At 43.8% G+C, this 21276-nt stretch overlaps 1 protein-coding gene across 1 annotated transcript; it reads right to left on the bottom strand.

Annotated features, from left to right (window-relative positions):
* Positions 1-322: 322 nt before the first annotated feature.
* On the bottom strand, positions 323-20211 carry necab1 (N-terminal EF-hand calcium binding protein 1). The gene is made up of 13 exons (XM_067256066.1): positions 20122-20211; positions 17828-17852; positions 16639-16747; positions 14740-14765; positions 14303-14400; positions 10010-10146; positions 5902-6023; positions 5254-5330; positions 4856-4909; positions 2665-2777; positions 2037-2114; positions 1382-1473; positions 323-802 (listed from the first exon to the last, which is right to left on the bottom strand). The coding sequence occupies exons 1-13, from the start codon at positions 20206-20208 to the stop codon at positions 774-776; spliced, it is 1047 nt and encodes a 348-aa protein (XP_067112167.1). The 5' UTR covers positions 20209-20211; the 3' UTR covers positions 323-773.
* Positions 20212-21276: the final 1065 nt, after the last annotated feature.

The raw sequence follows: 21276 nt of genomic DNA, 5'->3' as shown, positions 1-21276 counted from the left end.
ATATGGCTTCAGGAGAGTTGACTTGTTATTTGTTGACTAACTAATAAGTTAACAACTAATCTTTCCTAAAACCTCAAAGAAGCACTGTTTGCAGTTATTCAGCCACATCCTGACTCGTTTTATAAAGTGTTGGTTTGGGACATGATTGCTGTTGATGTCGATTTAAATTGAGGTTGGATGTTGTACTTCAAATCAACAGCCACTAGAAGGCAGTGTTTGAGCTGTTTTGTAACATTACAGATTTCCTTTGGTCTCCGACATTCCACAAAGCAACTCAACTACTGTCTATCTAGATAGATTTCAAATCAAGAGTAGTTAAATAAGAGATGACAGACAACAACCTATCTTTATTTTAGACTGACATATCTCAACTACAGTTTTATACACATCAAATACAACAGGTAAAATTGTCACAAAGATAGCCTTAGTTTATCCTCCCAACACCTGCTACACAATAATATGACGTTTCCATCATACACTCAACTCAAACGCTAACTCATACACACGCACACACACACACTGTACGTCTGGCTCATACATCCGCTACGAAATGGCTGATCCACTGCTGATTATGTCATATGTCAACACAGTGATGATGTCATTCGTCAGATTGCCATTGAGCTGGTTCCAATGAGGTCATTGCTTTAGAAACGTCGAAACACATAGGATTGCAAACACGACCACTACGACACTAAGAATGAAGGAACATGGAGATTTCCTGACTAGGAGATAAGGTCGATCATGGCTGCCCACATCTGGAAGGTTGGCCATTTTCAGTTGTTGTTCAGGACCCACCAGGAAGCTGAGAGGGAGGAGGAAGGGACGGCAACACATAAACGATGTACTTGATCAATCCATGATTGAACACCACTCTACCATCAGCACATCTACTATGAAGCCCGACTTTGCTTCTTAGAAAACATTTAATTACAGCAAGATGCCAGCTGTGATCTTGAACAGGATAATCAGAGAGGAAGAATTCATTACGATTAGAGGAGTGGAGAGAATGAGACAAGATCAATGGATTATGATTAGGGGACATATGGTACAGGTTATCGCTAACAGTTTTTATGGTCATAGTGGGATTCATACCACATGATACGTCTCTGTAAGATACTTGCCAACACCAAGATAGCTATGGACTGTTGGCTGTTGAGACACAGGGATTAGTTTGTTTTTAATTAGGGTGAAAAGGCAAGACTAATTTATTATGATGAAAGATGAGAATTTCACATCACTAACTCGAGTATGAAGAACTGAGTAGACTAATGACATCACTACGAAATGAGAAAATCCGACATAACTAGTGGATTTCGATGGGAGGGGAGAATGAGGCTGGAATGAGAATGGAACAGAAGTTAAGTTGGATGAGAGTGCCTACCAGGAACCAACATGGTGGTCATCATTTCGGGGGTCTCCAGGAAGTCCACGTTGCCCCTCTGGAAGGTCTTACTGTAGTTGGTCTGTAGGTGACTGAGCACAAACATAATCACAAGGCTTGTCATTGTTCATAATATTTATGTCCATATTTTTTTTTACATCTAATGAAGCCTTGTCTTTGAATCTGCATCAGTGTGGGATAGGTCACATTTGGGGTCAAATTAAAAAACTTACTGTGACCAGGATGTTTAACATCAATTTCAAACCAACCTGCTCCTGTCACATACAAAATGCACTGCTCCATTAAAGGTAGAAAACATCTGTCTGTTTACAGTTACTGTTGTTATTCCAACTCTTATCCAACTTCAAACATGGCTTCCTTCTCCCACACAGTAGATGCAAATCAACAAAAAGCCATATGGGGTGTCTTCCAATACTAGTAGATTGCAGTATGCATACCGTATGCAACAGTACTTATTTCTTAACGGCAGCAGCAGTATGTACTTGAAGTAAAGGGGAAAGTATGCAGTTTGGGACGCAGGGCATGTGACTTCTGACCTTGTGCAATGACGATGCGCTACAGATGTTCAAACATGTCATCTCGTGTTAGCATTAGTGTCGACGCTGGGCACGGGTGCACGCCAACGCCAACTTACTTCTTCCAAACGTTGTTGTGCTCCCAGAATTCATAGAGGATGAAGCGTGACTCATTCGCGAGCCGCTGCACTGCGACACTGCCGAGAGCAAAACAGAGAACACTTTACAAGAAATGATTAATTATGTAATTAGCAACGTGACGTTTTATGAACCAGCTTGTTTGGGTTTTAATTACTCTCGTTTGGCTTTGCCAGAAGAATGTTGGTTGTCAACATGCCTTTTTGTTTTGGTTTTCTCTCAAGCTCCGTTAAAAACAAAAGAGTTTTGTGTTAATTAAGTCTAGCTGTTAATTGAAAACCAACTCACTGGCAGTTTTGAGAATCTGTACAGACATGTGTATAATGATCCTGTGTAGGCCATGCTGACTCTGAGAGACAAAGATCGTTGTTTTTATGTCCTGCTGTGGCGGTCAGTTCAGGATGTTAGTTAAAACAAAAGCAGAATCGACACAAGCCTACGCTAACTCATCCAGATTTCTTCTTTACTTCTAAGGGTTACGGGGTTCCTAACAGTCACTCCTTGATTCTAACTTCTTCTCTTAGCAAACACAGAACGAAGCTACAGACACTACCTATCTATAAATGGACCAGGGGGGAGATAGGGGGAGACCACAGTAAAGTGACTGACTGTAGGCAGCCGGTCTGGGCACAAGCACACTGCATGTACTGTCTGAGTGCCAGGCGGAACTCCTCCAGGTCCTCCTCCAGCACCGACAGCTGCCTCTGGACGATCAGGATGTGCTGGGCGGGCAGGGGCGGGGCGGGTGACAGAGGGAGAGGGAGTGAAGGAAGCAGAGGGAGGGGGGGAAAAGAGGCAGGTATAAAAAGTGAGACAGAGAGAGTGAGATAGAGAAAAAAAAGAGAGGCAAGTGTCAGGTCATGATGGACTGAGGGCATGTGGACATTGTCAGCGCATTTCAAGGCTGGCTGAATTCCTATTTCACCCTGCTGTGTGCAATGTGCTTAAAGGTGCGTGCCAAAAGTTGTGGGTGAACATATTCCTATCCTGGGATGTAGACCCACTTAGCATCCAAATGAGAAGCAGTGCAACTGGGCCAGTGAAGGAAACCAGGTGTGAAACTGTCTGCTTCCGTGGCCCCGCAAGGCAAAGGTATGAACAATGTAAACAAACACAAGGTTAATAATAGCCAAAGCTATTCTTCACATCCTGTTGTCGCTGAGGTTTTTTTGGGACAGAACTTACAAGGGCTGATGGGTACAGGAAGTGAAAGCTCCCGCCCTTTGGCCAGTAGCGACCTCTGAGTCGGCGGAGTGGCTGATTGATACGATGCCCCTGAGGACTCTCCCACCAGGGCTCACATGGTGAACACACTCAGTCACGCCACCACACACACACGCTGACGCACACACGCATCCACTGACATAATATTACCAAACAGAAAGACGCACGTGTGTATGACTGCAGACAGTAACGTGTGTGTTGTCTCACTCCAATAACCTCTCAGATCATTAGATATGGGGAACATTATTCATATGGCAATTCATCTGATGAATGAAAACACATACACGCTTTGAAAAACAACTAATATGTAACAAAACATTTACATGAGAACGACATCGCGAATACAAGCGGCCGAAATGAGCTTTCTCCGCAGGGTGTCCGGGCTCTCCCTTAGAGATAAGGTGAGAAGCTCGGTCATCCGGGAGGGGCTCAGAGTAGAACCGCTGCTCCTCCGCGTCGAGAGGGGCCAGTTGAGGTGGCTCGGGCATCTGATCAGGATGCCTCCTGGACGCCTCCCTGGTGAGGTGTTCTGGGCACGTCCCACTGGGAAGAGGCCCCGGGGAAGACCCAGGACACGCTGGAGGGACTATGTCTCTCGGCTGGCCTGGGAACGCCTCTGGGTTCCCCAGGAAGAGCTGGTGGAAGTGGCCGGGGAGAGGGAAGTCTGGGCCTCCCTGCTTAGGTTGCTGCCCCCGCGACCCGACCCCCGGACAAGCGGCAGATAACGAACGAACATTTACATTAGAGAAGATAAATGAGCTATGTTGTTCCCTAGAGTCTGCTAAATGAACGGTTCATGGTGAATTCGGTTGAGTCTGAGTCTATTAATAAGTTGAAGTGATGTTGAGTTTTGCTGCAGACAACCATCTGTCTGTGGTTGCTGTAAAAGGCATTCAAGCACACACTTTACACTAGATCTCTCACGTGTGTGTCTTTCACACACACACACACACACACCCCCACACACACACACATAATGAGGCACTGATACTGTAGCGCCTCTCACACTGCTGTGTTTACTGTACACTTCCACAGGGGGCCTTGGAGCTCTGCTAACAGTTACACACACACAGTTACACACACACAGTTACAAACACACAATTCACACACCCACACACACAGCCTTCTGTCTTTGCTAGCATAAACTCGTTGCCTGGACATTCAGAGTATATCTGGATAACTGTATAAATGACCACCAAGGCTGCTCCCCTGACATAACGTGAGAAAGGCGAAAAAGGGAGGTGGAAAAAAAACGAACTTAAAGACCAAGTTTCAGCCCCGCTGTTTCCTTGACAACAGATTGTGAATGTGGTGTCTCTCTTGTCGATTCCCACTTGGGGGGAGAAAAATAGCGACGGGAGGGAGGGAGGGAGGGAGGGAGGGAGGGAGGGAGGGAGGGAGGGAGGGAGGGAGGGAGGGAGGGAGGGAGGGAGGGAGGGAGGGAGGGAGGGAGGGAGGGAGGGAGGGAGGGAGGGAGGGAGGGAGGGAGGGAGGGAGGGAGGGAGGGAGGGAAGATGGGGTGTAGAGGAGGAGAGTAGAAACAGTAGATAATAATAGATGATTGTAGATAATTTACTGATTTGGTGCTGCTCCCCAAGACCTCCTCTTCCACAGGCTCCAGACGAAGCTCCTGGGAACAACAAGGGTTTTCAGCGTTACAGGGAGACGTGTGTGAACACGCGCGTGTGTGAGGATACTTCAATATTTGTTGACTCTTGAGTCTCTCATGTGTCTATGATAGTTCATGAAAAAAGATTTGAGACAGCCTCGACCAGATGGCTAAGGGATAGAAAAAGAGCGATCCTGATGGAGCGAGGGATGAGGAATGGAATGAAAAAAAGAGGGAGGATAGAGGTAGAGTAAGCGAGGGAACGCTAGGTATCGATACATGCTGACGGACGTGAGTCCTTTTACGCGAAAAGAGGTGAACTCTTTGCTTTCTTGGGTTGATGAAACAATCAATTAACGATGTACCTTCTTTTCGAGACGGTCGATAAGCTTCTGCAGTCTATTGACTTGTGTCATCCATTGATTATCCTCATCATACACACCTGGAACAGAGATTAGGTTTGTGAAGGTTCATGAACATTTGGCCTTGACTTACCCATGCACACTGGTGCAAGACCTGAAGAAGATATATTTATACATTTCATGTATAAATTGGATTTGTTTCACTTAATTTCTTTTGTAGAAGCATGGTGATGATGCTTCTAAACTCAACCGTAAAAACGTAATACTAGGTGTGATGGTTTGAAATTCAGTCAGTGCCTATAGGCTGTGCATGTATTGCCTTGAGCCAGTCCCCAGTGGAAGTGTGCTATTGAGGCTGAGAAGGTGACAGTGATGGTTGAGATCATTCAATGTTTAAAAGTATATATATTATAGATTGTTACATTATTTACTGCACATACATGCATGTACTATTGGGAAAGGCAAACATTTAATATCCAGGAAACCATTTTAAAACTCAAAAATTCAAAAGAGGGAATGCTCATCCAATGTGCAACTTCACCAGTCTATTTCGCCCAAGTCATCGAAATGCATGCATGACATCGACAGTGTGTGTGTGTGTGGCCTTTCTGAGGGGTGTGTTTTGGGGTGGTTTGCACTAAAAATAGCCACCTGAGTTGACCAGGCTGAGGAGAGGGTTGTTGGGTGATAGGCTGTTATTCCTTTGAAGTCTTCGATTGGAACGCCTGCCAGACCACTGGATCGTCAACACCTCTGGCTTCAGTGGACCTTGTCTGGAAACGCACACACACACACACATATCACTAATGTTGACATGTGAATGCAGAAAATATCTGTTTCAATTAAAACAGAGACAGTCTGTCGCTGTCTCTCTCTCTGTCTCACACACCCACACACAACCTCTTATCCACGTGAATATGACTCTGTCTTCATATTTATCCTATATAAACAGAAGGGAAAATACACACACACACACACTCCGCAGGTAAGGGGATCCAAGCTTGACCCCTCACTTTTCACAGCTCCCTTTCCTGCCACCCACCACATACACAGTATGCTAGAAATCAGGTCGATAACTCATGCTGTCTGTTCTAGACTGCAACTGTTCTATTCCTGGACCCTTCTCAGTTGGTGTTAAATGACAAAAATGCGTATCTGGGTTGACGCTACAAATAGGCACCGATAAATAAAAGGGAACTGAGTATGTGCGTTTGCGCTGCTGTCGTTATTGGATTGAATTTGAGCATGTCTGTGTCACATCTACACATATGTATACTATGTGGGTGTGTTATTCAGGACAAGCACTCAAATCAGTCTCTTTGACCAGGAAATGTAGCTATGAATACACAAAACGGACTCTGCATCATCCGAATGCTCTTTGGCCCCTCATGCCCCCTTCTTCACACGGCCGAGACTGACACCCGCGGCCGCGCGCTCTGATTGGAGGGTCCGTCTCCCTGCCGTCTTCCCCTGGCAGAGCTTCTCCAATTAAAGCTGGAGCGACGATGAGTCACTGGGAAGGTTAATGATGTCGCTAGCCGCTATACTAGCTGCTATACTAGCTGCTGAGGTCTGCCTGCTATCGCCCGTCAAGCTAACTAGGCTTGGCCCGTCTGCTATGGTGAGAGAAGGAGCGCCACTTAGCTCGGTTCTTATCAAGACAAGTCGTGGCTCAGAATATGGACCCACAGGCTTTTCTGTAGGAAGAACTGTAGTGTTTTAGATATTAAATACCAGTCATTAACAGTAGTCTATAGGGTCGTTATTAGTATTAGGTCAGCATGGAAGATGACATAGGAGGAGGTAGACTAAAGACAATCTTTCTATACAGTCTTGTCCTGTAGTGTCTAGTAGGCGATCGTGAGAGTGGGGAGAGTGATCTGTTGTGATGACCCCAATGGTCACCCGCGGTCATCACTGGCATTATGTCATGCCAACATGACATGACAAAATAGAAATCAGAGGCAATGCCATAAAGGCAGTCATTAGGGTGCCTTTGTCTAGGCTGAAGTCAGTGTCATTGTCAACCCAGCCTCATAGAAACCTGAGTTTGAATCCTGACCAGTGTGTTTCTATGCTGTTCAACCACTTCTCTGTTTCTCTCTCGAATTGAATCATAGTCAAACAAATCATATTGAATCATAGTCAAACAAAGGCAAATAATACCAAAGCACGGGTGACAAAATTACTTAAATAATTATTGAATATTAAATGCCACTAGCGCAGAGCGCGATATATAAATATTATGAGTGTTTCTTTGGAGTGACAGCAGGTATTCTGGGGTGACTAAGCAGTACATTTCTTTACAATACAATCATTGATCAACCAGGGTCTCAAAATGTCATTCTGGCATAGAGTTGAACTCCATCACTTTATCTGGTGGTGGTGGAGGCGTGAGTGGTGTGGGGGGGGCACGCATCTGCAGCCAACAACATCAGACAGAATAACAAATTGCCCTGTGCTGTTTCAATTTGATCTCAGACGTCAGCTGCTTTCCTCACCAGCGAGATGCAGCCCAGTGGTTATCCCGAGCACTCCTACTGTGGTAGGAACACCTGACATGGTCAATTACTATTTTCAAATACTGTCATCTTGCTTCCTTGATTGATCATTATGAGGCCTAAGGGTCCTTTTAAGCTCTAACTGTGACCGATCAAATGTGGTTCAAAGTCCATTTTGAGTGATAGCAAAGTACTTTCAAATACTTAATTTATTCATTTATTTTCTTTACTAATAAGTTGTGTATTTTGTGTGATAAAGACACAAATATTGTCCATGTTGCAGTGTTGTACAATTCACAATTTTCATTTTTTGGGGGAAGTAACGATATAAAAGAACTGTTTGTCTTCTGTCTTTTGCTGCTCATGGGGACTACTAAAACCAAGGATTTTCAGAGGAAAGTCTCACTTGAAAAAATATGTTTTTGTACCAGAATAAACACAGGTTGAATACAAATATAGGTACAAGTACGGTCCTAAAAAATCAATTTTGTTCCATTTGGATGGTGTTAGACTCCAGGCCATGCTTTGGCATTCACGAGAATGACATAGCACATAGACCATGGGGGGATCCTAGAGGGCTGTTAGACAGGGCAGTCTGTGAGAACCGGCTGTTCTACTCTGGGGCTCTGGGAACCGGACTGGGACTGGGACTCACACTCTGAAATGACTTGTGAGGGGATGTGAGAGGGGGGAGAGGAGAGCGGAAGGGGGAGAGGAGAGGAGAGGGTCTCTTTGGCCCAGAGGGCAGTCACCCAGCCCCATCAATAGCCTCTGCGGACTTGGTAAAAGCTGTCAACATGGAGGCTATAGCCCTGGTGTGACATGACACTAGAAAGAGTGCAAGTCCTTCAGGTCCTCTAATGACCCACAGCATGGGTCACATGTCACCAAACACAATCTTACAAATTCTGCAAATAACAAAAAATACCCTGGCTAAAAGAGTAAAGCAAGCCTTGCTTGTGACTATAAATACCCTTATTAATATCTTCCTTCGTCCTTACCAAGCACATAATTGCATACTTGCTGACTGTAAATTGAAAAGAAAAATCTCAAATATAAAAATGTAAGAGTATTAGGACTTAACAGACACCAGAGATTCTACCCCCAGGCCTCAAGACTACTGGACAACCCACATATGGCCTAACTAACGCACTTGCTGGTTTGCCTTTTCTCTGCTTTTCTGTTTTTATTTCCAATTTCCTATGTATTGCCATGACCTATATATATTTCCTATATTAATTTTCTGTTCATGAACATAAATGGACATCTGAGGACGAAGACATGGTGCCTTGGAACACACGGTGCACACCTTCGCATGACCTCCGCAGCTGTGAGGATGACCCAGCTCCTGTGTTAAGTGAAGTGGTGCACAGCGAGGTGACTCGCAGAGTTCCGTCAGCCCATATAAGGAGACAGAGGGGGTGGACAGACAGATGCCTGGAACTCCTCATCCGCTCAAGTCTGGGGCGGAATGCAATCATCCAGGTGGCGGAACGGAAAAAGATCTTCCAGAGCGACATGTCCCCGCTCTGAAGACACTCGAGCAGCTAGCTCCTGCTGTTTAGGAGGGAACTCCTGCTGTTCGCAGCAACTTTTTCCAGGTCTGACATCCCCCCCACACACACACACACACACGCACACACACGCCCACACTACGCACAGAAACACACACCCATGCACAGCTTTAATTATATCATTCCTCTGGAGAGGGACGTGTGCTGGAGACTGAAGCTGTAGCTAATCAAACCGCATACTTGCTAAGAGACAATGGAACAAATCTCTGAATGCTAAATCACCTCCCAGCCACTACAGCCTACACGTTCTTGAACTGGAGTGAGTGTGATACTGCCGGTTTTGTCTATAATGGTGACAATAAACGCTGAAATGAGAACCGTTGTATTTCCCACAGCGTGTCAGACCAGTTCCCTCAAATAGGCTCCACAGAGAGAGCTTGGCTTGGATTGAGTCCCGGTGTGCAATCAACAACCCACTGTTGGATCACACACAGATCCAGAGATGGAGCCTGCAAATGTGTATGTCTCTGGTAAACCTATTATAAAGCAGGTGGTATTTTGTGTGTATGTGTGTGTATGTGTGTGTGTGTGTGTGTGCGTTTGTGCGTGTGTGTGCGTGTGTGTGTGTGTGTGTGTGTGTGAAAGAGAGCATGCGCTGCAACCATTAAAACACCAAAATGAGGCTCCATGTTTTGTGCCTGCTAGTAGAAAGGTTTCCAGCCCCCGGGTCATCCCTCCACCTGCCTTTCCTGACGCGTCTGCTCAGCCGTGGTCTCCATGGCGCACTCCAGGGAGCTCTGCAGCGAGTGGAGCTGATTGGTGGTCTCTTTCAACAGGAAACGGGTCACAAACTGCTCCAGGTGGGTGGCTTCTTGGTAGTCCTGTCAGTGAGGAACAGGAGCAGGGAAGAAGAAGAAGATGGTTTTGACAAAGAAAAAGGGGGAAGAGGAAGCAGAAGATGAAGACAGTTACTGTCGTGACCTCATCTGACGGAGCGACAGACTCAAACACGTACCCAGCTTTCTTCACCAAATCTGTATCCATGTGTGGGCCCCCTTGGCCCACACTCCCTGAAAAACCATGCAGTTTACTTTCTTTTAATCAGACAGCCAGGACAGGAAGGGTGTAGGGAGGGAGGGAGGGAGGGAGGGAGGGAGGGAGGGAGGGAGGGAGGGAGGGAGGGAGGGAGGGAGGGAGGGAGGGAGGGAGGGAGGGAGGGAGGGAGGGAGGGAGGGAGGGAGGGAGGGAGGGAGGGAGGGAGGGAGGGAGGGAGGGAGAAAGAGAGGGTAGTATAAACAAAAACTGGGAGAGCAAAAGAGACAGATAATGGGAAGGAAATGGAGGTAAAGTAGTTGAAAAAGTTGGAGTAGGGTATTTAAGAAAAAAAGTGAATACTAAATTATATGACAATTTTTTTTCCTACAGCTGTGCCCGTTCCAGTCAGTAGTGCAGTCAGTGCCCACTGCGGTGCCCGTTGGGGGTGCCTGCTAGCGCAGCACTCGATGGCAACAAAAACACATACCTTTCTTTCTCGCCAGATCCATGGCTCCATTGCTTAGTGCAGCACAACATGGTACTGAACCACTCATCCAATCACTTCATAGTTGACAATGCATCACTGAGCAATACACCTGGCACATTGTTACTTCATACAATGCCCGATTCTTGAGATAATCGAGCCTCAGATACACATACACACACGTATTCCTGCTTTATAGTTAGATGTAAAAATGTATGTCATATGATACATTTTGCGTACTGATAGGTAAATACACCTCTAAACAAGCGTAACGTACACTGTACAGAGTGGCCGGCAATTTGCAGCCAGGCCTTGCTTCCTCGATGGACAACACCTGCAACTGGCAAACCCTTTCCAGTACACTTGGGATTTCAGAAGCCCAGTTTGTTGTCAGCGTAAATCAGATGTTAATTTTCGGATACCACAACACCATGACAGGCAGTACCCAGAAGGTAAATTCAAATGTAAAGACTTTTGGAGTTTCGCTAAGCTCAGGTGAGTGCAGAGGCTCACTAGAGTGCAGGACATAATGGAAACTTCCTTTGCTAACAAGACACGCCTGTAATTGCATTTGCATAACACACCTGCTGTCAAATCTGTTGGTACACTCCACAAACAAAGGGGGGGTTTGATATTAAACATGGTACAAGCCACATCTGGCTCTAATGGTGGTAGCAAGCAAAGTGAACGAACGTACAAGCATATACATGTAGTAATACAGACACAGACACTACATGTGCATTGGTATACAAAGACACAAACACATTCACACACATACACACGCGCAAACATGCTAATTATATTGCGAAAAGGCGACAAGCTGCCAAGGGAGCTTGTCTCTCTCCCACCAGCTTTTCCTGCTCCCAGTAGCCTTCATTAGAACCCAGGCATTCACCAGCTCCAGCTCCTTTCTATCCGAAGGAAGCTTTGCCAGTCTTTATGTAGACCAGGAAGAAACACTGCATGAGCAGGGTTATATAAAGCATAGAAGGCATTGCCTGTTACGGGACTACCCATAAGAATAGTCTCCTTAAAGAGGTGGTGTCTTTTTAATATAATAGGTTTTAATTTAATTCAATGCAGGAGTGGAATAACTGGCTAACATCTAAACAAACATAAAGCAACGGTCACCATGACAACGGAGAAAGACGTCAGTGAGACATAACAATCTAACATTCTACCAGGTGTTGCCCCTCCCCCCTGACTTTCTTATATTGGTTGACCTACAGTAATGCGCGGTCAATCTTATTAACACATGACCAGATGAATCGTGGGCACATGAACCATGAAAGCAGGGGAGGTCAGGCATGAGGGCCGTGGCTTTTACAAGTCTAGTCATGGCTCGTCTCCTCTCCTACACACGCCTTGACTTTTCTACTCCGCCATCATAACACGCTACTATTTTTTAAGTGGTTAGGGAATATGGCTTTTGTTTTCCTTTTTGATGAACTCACAGGATCTTGCTTTTGTTACCTTGTAACAGGTGGGTAGTGTAGAGAAAAGAACAGACGCCGGGGTACACATGCACACACACAGATATCCCGCGCCCCCCTCCCACACGCACACACACACACACACTGGGCTCGACTCTAACAAACAAAACAGAGGGTAAGTGATGACTAATCCAGCCTTCACTCCACACCTCCACATAAGGGCAATAGCTGCTATTAAAGATGAAAACATTAGCCTTGTCGAAAACTTTCCTTTCTGTGGGTGACTCATTCTAGTGTTATAGTGAAGGTGTATGTGTGTCAAAGGATATTGAGACACACTCTGAATCAAGGAAAAGAGGAAGGATGATGTCAAGTTTATAATTTGTATTCTTTCGTGGCCTCAGAAGCTTCAGTGTTTGACAAGCTCACTTTTCACTTCCTGAGGGGGTGTCATGTGATTCAAGCTCGTTGCCTCTTTCAGTTTTGATTGGTTTTGTGAGAGGCTCAGCAATTTCTCCATTCAAATTGTGTTTCGTTCTCTCTCACGTCCCATCTCCCCAAGATTGAGTTATTTGTATTGTCAAAGGCAGAACATTGAATAATAAGCAGTGTTTTGATTGGATGCTGAATACATTAGTGGAAATTGATTGAGGCATGCTTTCGAAGTCTGTCAGTCTCTTGGGGGTTGACTCACAACTTAATAGCACTTGAAGGGAAATAAATGATTTATTTTTGAATGGACATGGTCAATTGAAGACCAACTCACAAACACACACACACACATCTCATTCGCTGTCTCTCTCTTTCTCTGGAATACTGAATACTCTCATTAGAAAGTACCTTCCTGATGAGGCAATTTCCTTTTTTCTCTTTATAGGGTGTAATTCAGACGCTGGCGCAGTAACAAAATTCATCCACAGGGTCTTGCATGAAGATGGCAGATATTGGTCTAAAAAATGCCACCCACTGCTCTTCAACAATACAAGAAATGAGAATGTATCATCATGAAATATCTTTTAGTATCCACAGTTGTCTATTAGTCAAGCTGTGAACTGAAGTTGTGGGTGAACCCTATGGTTAATGTAGAAAAAGATCACGCCCCATCACGCCTTTCCCTTGCCTTCTCTGTAGTTACTTCTGTCATCTATCCTGAGATCGTATGCTGCTTTCATGCATTCACCTGTTTCATTCTGTTAGCTTATCCTGTAGCTCTCTTCTTCTTTTCCCTTCTGCAGCTTTTCCTCTGTCTGTTTCTCTTTCCTCTGCCTTTCTTCTACCTTCAGCTTCCTTCTGCTTCCTTCAGCTTCCTCCTCCTTATTCTGTCCCGTCTCCTCCTTTCCACCTACTCCTTGTCGTACTCTCCTTCCTTCCCTCCCCCACGTCCTTGTCTCTCCTCGTTCTCCTCCCATCCTCCCATTTCACTGCAACGTTCGACATCTTCTTCCCCATACCTTTCATACTCCAAGTTCCTCTACCTCCACCTCTGATCTTCCTCCCGTTATCCACCTCTCCCTTTTCCTGCAATTATTCCGTCTCTCGCTCAGTTATTTCCCCTTTTCTCGCTCCCCTACCTTCTGTCTTCCTCCGGTCTTTTCTCTCCCACTCCCGCTCCATTCCCCCTTCCTCTCTCCCCCTCATCTCCTGTCCATTAGGGGGTCTGGTCTAATCTGACACAGTACATGAAAGATCTAACACTCCAACTAAAAGTCCAGGACACCTGGGGGGAGATTAGTGGAGAAGCTTCTGATGGATGCGTGTGAACAGGGTCAGACTACTAAGCTCTGATCTAAGTCATTAGAGAGATCAGAGTCATACATAGACACACACGCACACATACAGACACACACACGACACACACACACACATACAGACACACACCACACATGACACACACCCAAAGAGAGACAAGCATGCACACACACGTACGTATGCACACATAGCCACAAACACACACTTCTAGTTTCTTGTTGGAATCCTATCAAGAACCCTGCAATGCTTAACATCCTAAAATGTTGTTTACAATCTTTAACACATTTCAATGTTGGTATTTCATACGGTATTTCAATTTTGAAAGAACATGCTTACCTTCTTAGTTTTGTCCATGGCCTTCAATATGGAAGTATTCAGGTCCTCCAGGGCAGCCAAGACATTTTCATATTCGCCAAGGTGCTGAGAGAAGTATTCTTCAAAAGACACACACAATCCTTTGTGAGGAATTAAAAGAACCTGACAAAGACCTTAGGTGTTTCTTGTGCATCTATTTATAGACTTGCCACTGAAACACTATGTGTGACACCTCTGCTGGACCCCCTGGGGGGTTCAGGCTGAGCTTGTGGACTTTGACACGAGAATTTCATCCCACACAAAGGCATTGTAGGGGAATTGTCAAATGGTGCTCGAATCCATAGATCCCCTTTGACTATGAGGGTGTAAGAAATCCAAGATATCCAAGGTGTTTGGAATATTTCACGGCCATGTTGTGCAGAGACTCTTAAAGAGAAAGATCCGGCATCATTACTTACCACAGAGCTCATCCGTGTCCACGTTACTGCAAACCAAAATATGACACTATTAAATTGGAACTGTACAGCTCATTACACTTACACAACAACAAAAAATTACGAATGTGTTATTTATTACAAAAAAAAAATTATGTACTAAACAGAGAGTAGTGACATAATCTGTGGACGTTTGTGCAAAGGATGCTGGATTCTGCCTCAGGTGTTAGTTTGGGTGACTGAACCTGACATGACTGTTTTTATTTTAATAAGAACTTGAGGCTTTGGGTTGTCTGAAGGAATGACCAAATTGGCCAAGAGACAGGAAACTAATAACATGACTGGAGCAAACAGTCCAAGGACACGTCAGTAATGGTGAAATAACTGTGGACTACGGAATTTTCAGATATAGGTGTATATTTGTGCTTGTACTACTGTGTGTCTGTGTGTATGTATTTGAGCGCAAGAATAACTTGCCAGCCAGGGTCACCACTGTGGAGATAAATACTATAATTGACTTCAAACAATTGCCAAGTACCGGATTTAAATTCCACCATTCATATTGGACTTAATGGAGCTACTAAAGATGGCCTTTTGGAACACATAAATAGGATTCCTGTGTTTGTGCTTATTACCAGCAGGATCTGAACATTTTCAGAAGCAATGGGCTTTTATAGAATTCAAGTTGATCTCACCAATTAAAGCTGCGTTCTTGAAAAACGCACCGAGAGAAAGGTTTATATTTTACAACGCTGCAAATAAAGGTTTCTGAGGGTCAAGATTCCATTTGGGTGATGCATTTTGACACATCCATATTCTACATCCACTGTAGTGTTTATTAAATAATTGTTGATGATGTTTAATGGATCTGCTAAGGCCATGCTGCTATGGAAACGAGGAAGACTGTGCTGACTGGAAATCAAAGCGCTTCACGACAGGAGAAATCAATGAATATCAATGATGTGGATTGCCAACCAACTTCAGCTCACACAGACACACACACAAATACACTTAGTGTGTAGGCCTACACACTCTCCAGCCACACAGACCAATTGTAAGGTTCCAAAATGTCCTATTGTGACAAGCTGACAGACTGATAGAGATTGCTTTGACGGGTGTTCCCAGAGTTTGCAGAGATTGTGCTGTGTCATGCTAGAGGGACGTTATTCACCGGTCCCCTGTCATGACACAATCTTCGGTGAAGTGGCTTTTGTGAGGAAAAGAACTGCACAAAGCTTGGACTGAACATCCCAAGATAGTGCCAACCTAGTGAGCTAGCCCTGCAGAGGCATGGAACAACCTCATGCTAGCCCAAATCAGAAAGGGAATTAAGAATGTTCCTTTTAATCCAGAGGTCTCATAACTCTGCGGATGTAAAATCAATAAAAACTGTTCTGATCACTGATCTGACCACACAGTCTTGACAGGAGTCATCTAATTTGAAAACCCTTATATACTTTGGGTATATTTGTTATTTTGTTGACCCAGTAAAATTAAATTATCGGAACTATTGCATAGAACTGGGTCATTCTGAACTCATTCTGAACTGAGTGGTCCTCTGCACTTGCTATATGACCTATTTGTACATCGCTTTGTATAAAATCATCTTCTACATGATTACGTGAAAATGTAAACCAGATGCCCCTTAATTACTTACACCACAAAGGATGTATTTGAATGTGTTTTGCATGTATCTGAAGTTGAACGTATTTGAGGTTTCCTAGAGTCTCAGGGAAGATTATACTCATCAGACGAGAACAGATTGCCGAACCACATCTGCATAACGACGGTAGCACCAGACAGGCTGCTTTAGGAGAAACAGACCCTGGGGGGCTCGCATCAGTGTGCCGAGTGGTGTCTGCTGACTACAAGGCACAGGGAGGAAGCGTTGACAACATTGCTAAGTATAGTTCAAGAACTTACTCTGTGTTGTGGGTGTCTATGGTGTGGAAGAGCTGCTGAAGCTCGTCGACAGTCAGAACGCCGTCCGAGAAGTAGGCTTTGAACTCTTCAAAGGACAGCTTTCCATCATCTGAAGAGAGCAGAGTGCTATTAATGGTAGCAGACAACCCAACTGTACCTTTGTAGCGTGTGATTGATGTGATGTCAATACAATTCAATGTCATGTATTGAGAAGCCCTATTCCAAATGTTGACAAAATTACTATTCAGCCATTGCATTGCATTTCGCTTTAAATTACCGCTGCCTTTTAACATCACTGGGAAGTTTGATTTAAAGAGATTAAGAAAAACTATGCTGGAGGATGTTTTCCAGTTTTTCGTACTTGCCACTCCAAAAGTAAACTATGTCTAGACGCTGGGCTCTTGAGGTTATGTTTGAAATGATGACTATGTTGATACATCAACCTAAGTGGGGGCCACACTGATTTTTCTTCCACATTCTGCCCGTACCATTAACCAATCACAACATCAGAGAAACACTGACTCATGGAGAGGTTGGAAGATACCTTCCACTACCATCCACTCTCCATCATTACACTAGCCATTAAGTTGATTTCATTGCTCCCCGCTATATTTATGAATTCATTAAAAAGAAAAAGATAGTAGGCACAACTGTGCACAAATTATGCTTTGATTTTAGTCTTGGGAGGTAGAGGAGCAGGGCTTTCTGGGTATTGAGTCATTTCTCGGGAGAAGTCTAGAACCTCCAGAAGGCATGTCTGAATGTGAGTCTGTGTAATGATCTTTCAACAGCCCTGACTGTCGGATCTTATAAAAACATATCTAAAACATAAAAAGAACATTTTGAAGGACCATCGTGCCAGTAAAGAATTAGTTTTTTAGGGAACTTTGGACATATCATCCTACAGAATCTTTTCCCCAATACTTACTATAATTAACGTGTTTGTGTTCCACCTTTTGTCTAAAGGTCGCCTATTGATACATCTGCTGTCATTTGGGTATAAGGAGCACGGGCTGACTGTTGTTTCCATGACAACTAACACAACATCATCAGAGAGCTATGTTCCGAATTTCATTGAGAATATACATGCGTTCGAAATGATGCCCCTGATGCAATATCGTAATGAAGTAGAAGTGATACACAGCATGTATGGGAGAGGAGCCACACAGTGCGTGCGTGTCATTCTCACCATTTTTATCCGCTCTTCTTAAAATCTGAAATGAGAGGAGAGGAGTCAAGCAATATCTCATATTGTCAAAATATGTTTATTTATTTGTGTGTGTGTTGAGTGTCTGTGCATGTGTGTGTACATATCTATGTCATTGAACTCTTGCTAGACACACCAGCTGTAAATTATTGATGCTGCTGTTTCTGCAAACTGGAGAGTTGAAAGAGAGAATGGCGATGACCACACTAGCTTTGAAATATCGTTTTTCTCCAACTCTTTTCCATCTCTTTTGGCCAGGACCTAATCCCCAAACATTGATTTTCATCTCACAAGAAAAGTTCAAAAATAATATTAACCCTAATCTGTGGGTCGTGAACTTCAGTGTTTCTCACTATAGCTTGCTTGATTTGAGATGCAATCAGGTAGGAGATACGTTAAGATTAGAAGTACTCTATGGGAATTGCACCATAAAGATTTTGGAAAGCTAACCCCCAGTTTGCACCTGGCTAGGGTAGAATGTTGGAAAATAGTACATTTGATATGTATCAAAATAATGTATTGTACAAAAATTGTGCAGGCACGCTATACATTTTGTAGTTTCACACACAATAAAGGGAATAGTTTAACAAAAGCAGGAGACATTCTGACAGGCAGGGAGACAGACATGTTATTGGTGGTATGTTGAAACAGCAGGTTCAGGGAAGAACAGGACTGAATGAAGGCACACTGCAAACCCTTTTGTTTCATTTTTTTCTTTTTTTCACTTACACACCCACTTTTATCACCCCCTGGTCCAGTGGAGCCGACAACCAACATTTAGAATGATTCACTTCCAAGTTCCCAGAGACCTGACCACCACATAGGCTTAGGGTTAAAGTGGTATAACACGTTTGGTAAAGTGTTAAGACGCAACTTTCCATAATAGTTCAATATAAATACCTAATATCTCCCTCCTTAAAAGTGGCATTACGGTACAAAAACAGGCAGCAAGCCTAGGCCTACTTGCTGCAGTTTGAGCAGTACGGGGACTGTTAGAAAATGACGGAGTGAACGCGCTCCCCCGGTTATCCCCAGGGATAAACTGTTGCTTGTCATACCGTCGCTTCCCCAAAGCTTTTCATGTCGATGCGACTTTTCATGTAGCAAAAGGATGCTGTTGCATGTGTTCTTTCATCCTCTGTGACAGGAGAAAGGTGATTAGGCTATCTCCCGCTCAGACAGAGAACAAGGTCCATAACAATGGATGGCAGAACCTTATCCTCAACCAACCATCAAGTGGAGTGGCAGAAGGTTACTTAATTTTAATATAGCCCATAAATTGCTTTAAATTGGCCAGTGCCGGGGTGGTAAAGCAGGATGCATGCAATTCAGATTGCGTGGCAAAGTGCAGTGCCCGTTTGAGTAAATCATAGCTTCATCGCCCAGCCAATCGTCACCTATATCTTAATTAGAAAAGTGTTTGAATTTCAGACTTTTCGCTATTTAGGAACTGGGAATCTTGTTGCTGTGTTTTCAACGAATAGTCCAATAGCCTAGGCTATTTATATGTCGCAAACCTCTCATCCCATACACGTTCTTGGGTCATGAGCAATAGGCTTCACCTGCAGCATTTCAATCATATAATGAGATAATCGAGCCACAGACAGACAGACATGAGCTCACAAATAAATCACACACACACAGTCCCTGGATTATTATTCTTATTATTATATTAGATATGGATCCAGGGTTGCCAGACTGATGCATCCGTCAATAGTCTATAGCCTAGATTGATCTAGTTTGATATTCGTCGTTTAATGTAAAATGACAAAAGATGCTGAATATAACTGAAAGGTTCTGGTTTCCAAGCCCTTTAAGTTGTTTATTAAAAAGCAGTGCCAACAGCTTTGAGAAAACTGTAAATGAGTAAGAGGTACACTCAAATTCATGGTCAGGCAGTTAGACCATCACAGAACGTTAACAAGAAGCTTAAATTAATGTCAACCATGTCAAATCAATTCACTTTTACAACCGGGATACATGCACGCAGCTGGATTTATGTGAGCACTTAAGCACTCCAATGGCAAACTAAATAAACAATTACGATGAAGATGAAATAAACATTTGTTAATCACAGATGCAGTATCCTATGTTCTGAAACAAAGCTTTAAATCAAACAGGTTATGTCGAAATTGGCACTGTTATTATTATAAAACCATAACACCGAGATAAGCATGGTAAAACAGTCCACTTACACTTAAAAACTGTATTTTTCTCCCTTTGAATCAGTGAAATAGTGCCACGAAATATAATCTTAAGCATATGCAGATACTTACATCAAGAAAAATGGACATTCCTTTCTTTAATTCAATTGGAGTGCTGGCTTCATCCGAGAGCGACTGTACTTCTTCTGAACAATCCATTTTCCAGTAGGCTATCTTATTAGAAGTTCCCAAAATGAAGATAGAGAACGGTAAATGCTCCACTCATACGATTACTGCTCCGGATGCTTGCGTCCAAACTAGCTCTGCAGGTTGTTGCGATGCGCCTCTTGCAACTATGCAGGAACGCCGCTGTCATCCAATGGGAGGCAATAGAACAGACGATATTTCTTTTCTAATGCTGCATGCATTACATTGGCGTTCACGTTGCCAAAGGTTCAAGCTTATTAACGATGTGTAGTAGTTTATTTGAAAATGCACCAACAGCCAACTATAATAACTGCATTTTTTCTATAGGCTGTGTGGAACTGTCTCCCAACCGTCAGTTTGTTCATTTTACACTGGGTGGTTCCTTTACATTTTACATTTACATTTAGTCATTTAGACGCTCTTATCCAGAGCGACTTACAGTAAGTACAGGGACATTCCCCCCGAGGCAAGTAGGGTGAAGTGCCTTGCCCAAGGACACAATATCATTTGACACAGCCTGGAATCGAACTGGCAACCTTCAGACTACTAGCGAGATTCCCTAACCGCTCAGCCACCTTACTCCCTATCAATAACATCTGTAACTTCTTCCGGAATTTTTGTGATTTTGTTTGGTGAAATCATTTTATTTAACAGGTTAGATTTGTTTTTTTGTTTTGTTTTTAGTAATGAAGAAATACAGTATTACAGCTACAAAACGAAAAGAAAGTCTCTCACTGTCAAATCACACATTTGACAATGTTTTCTGTGATAATGTTTATGTTTATGTTCTACATGTGCCTGTAACCTGTGTCTGCTTCAGATCCTGATGAGCAACGACTGTCAGACTAATAGTCTAACATAACAATAGGCCTCGTGCTTTTGTCCAAAGTACAGTATTGCAGGGATTCGGACCGCAACCTCTTGATTTGCAGTCAAATGTTCTACCAATGAACTACCCATTCTGTAGAGACACTGTAGAGACAGTTCTTGCGTGATCTTCAACATTCACCAGTATGGTAATCTGGATGTCTGGTGTTGGCTGGGAACCCATGTTCTTGTCAAGGCTGTCAAGGCCAGGTT

The sequence above is a fragment of the Osmerus mordax genome, chromosome 18, assembly GCF_038355195.1.
Source record: "Osmerus mordax isolate fOsmMor3 chromosome 18, fOsmMor3.pri, whole genome shotgun sequence".
NCBI classification, from domain to species: Eukaryota; Metazoa; Chordata; class Actinopteri; order Osmeriformes; family Osmeridae; genus Osmerus; species Osmerus mordax.
The sequence above is the reverse complement of the archived record's forward strand: the minus strand, read 5'-3'. Positions and strand labels throughout refer to the sequence as shown.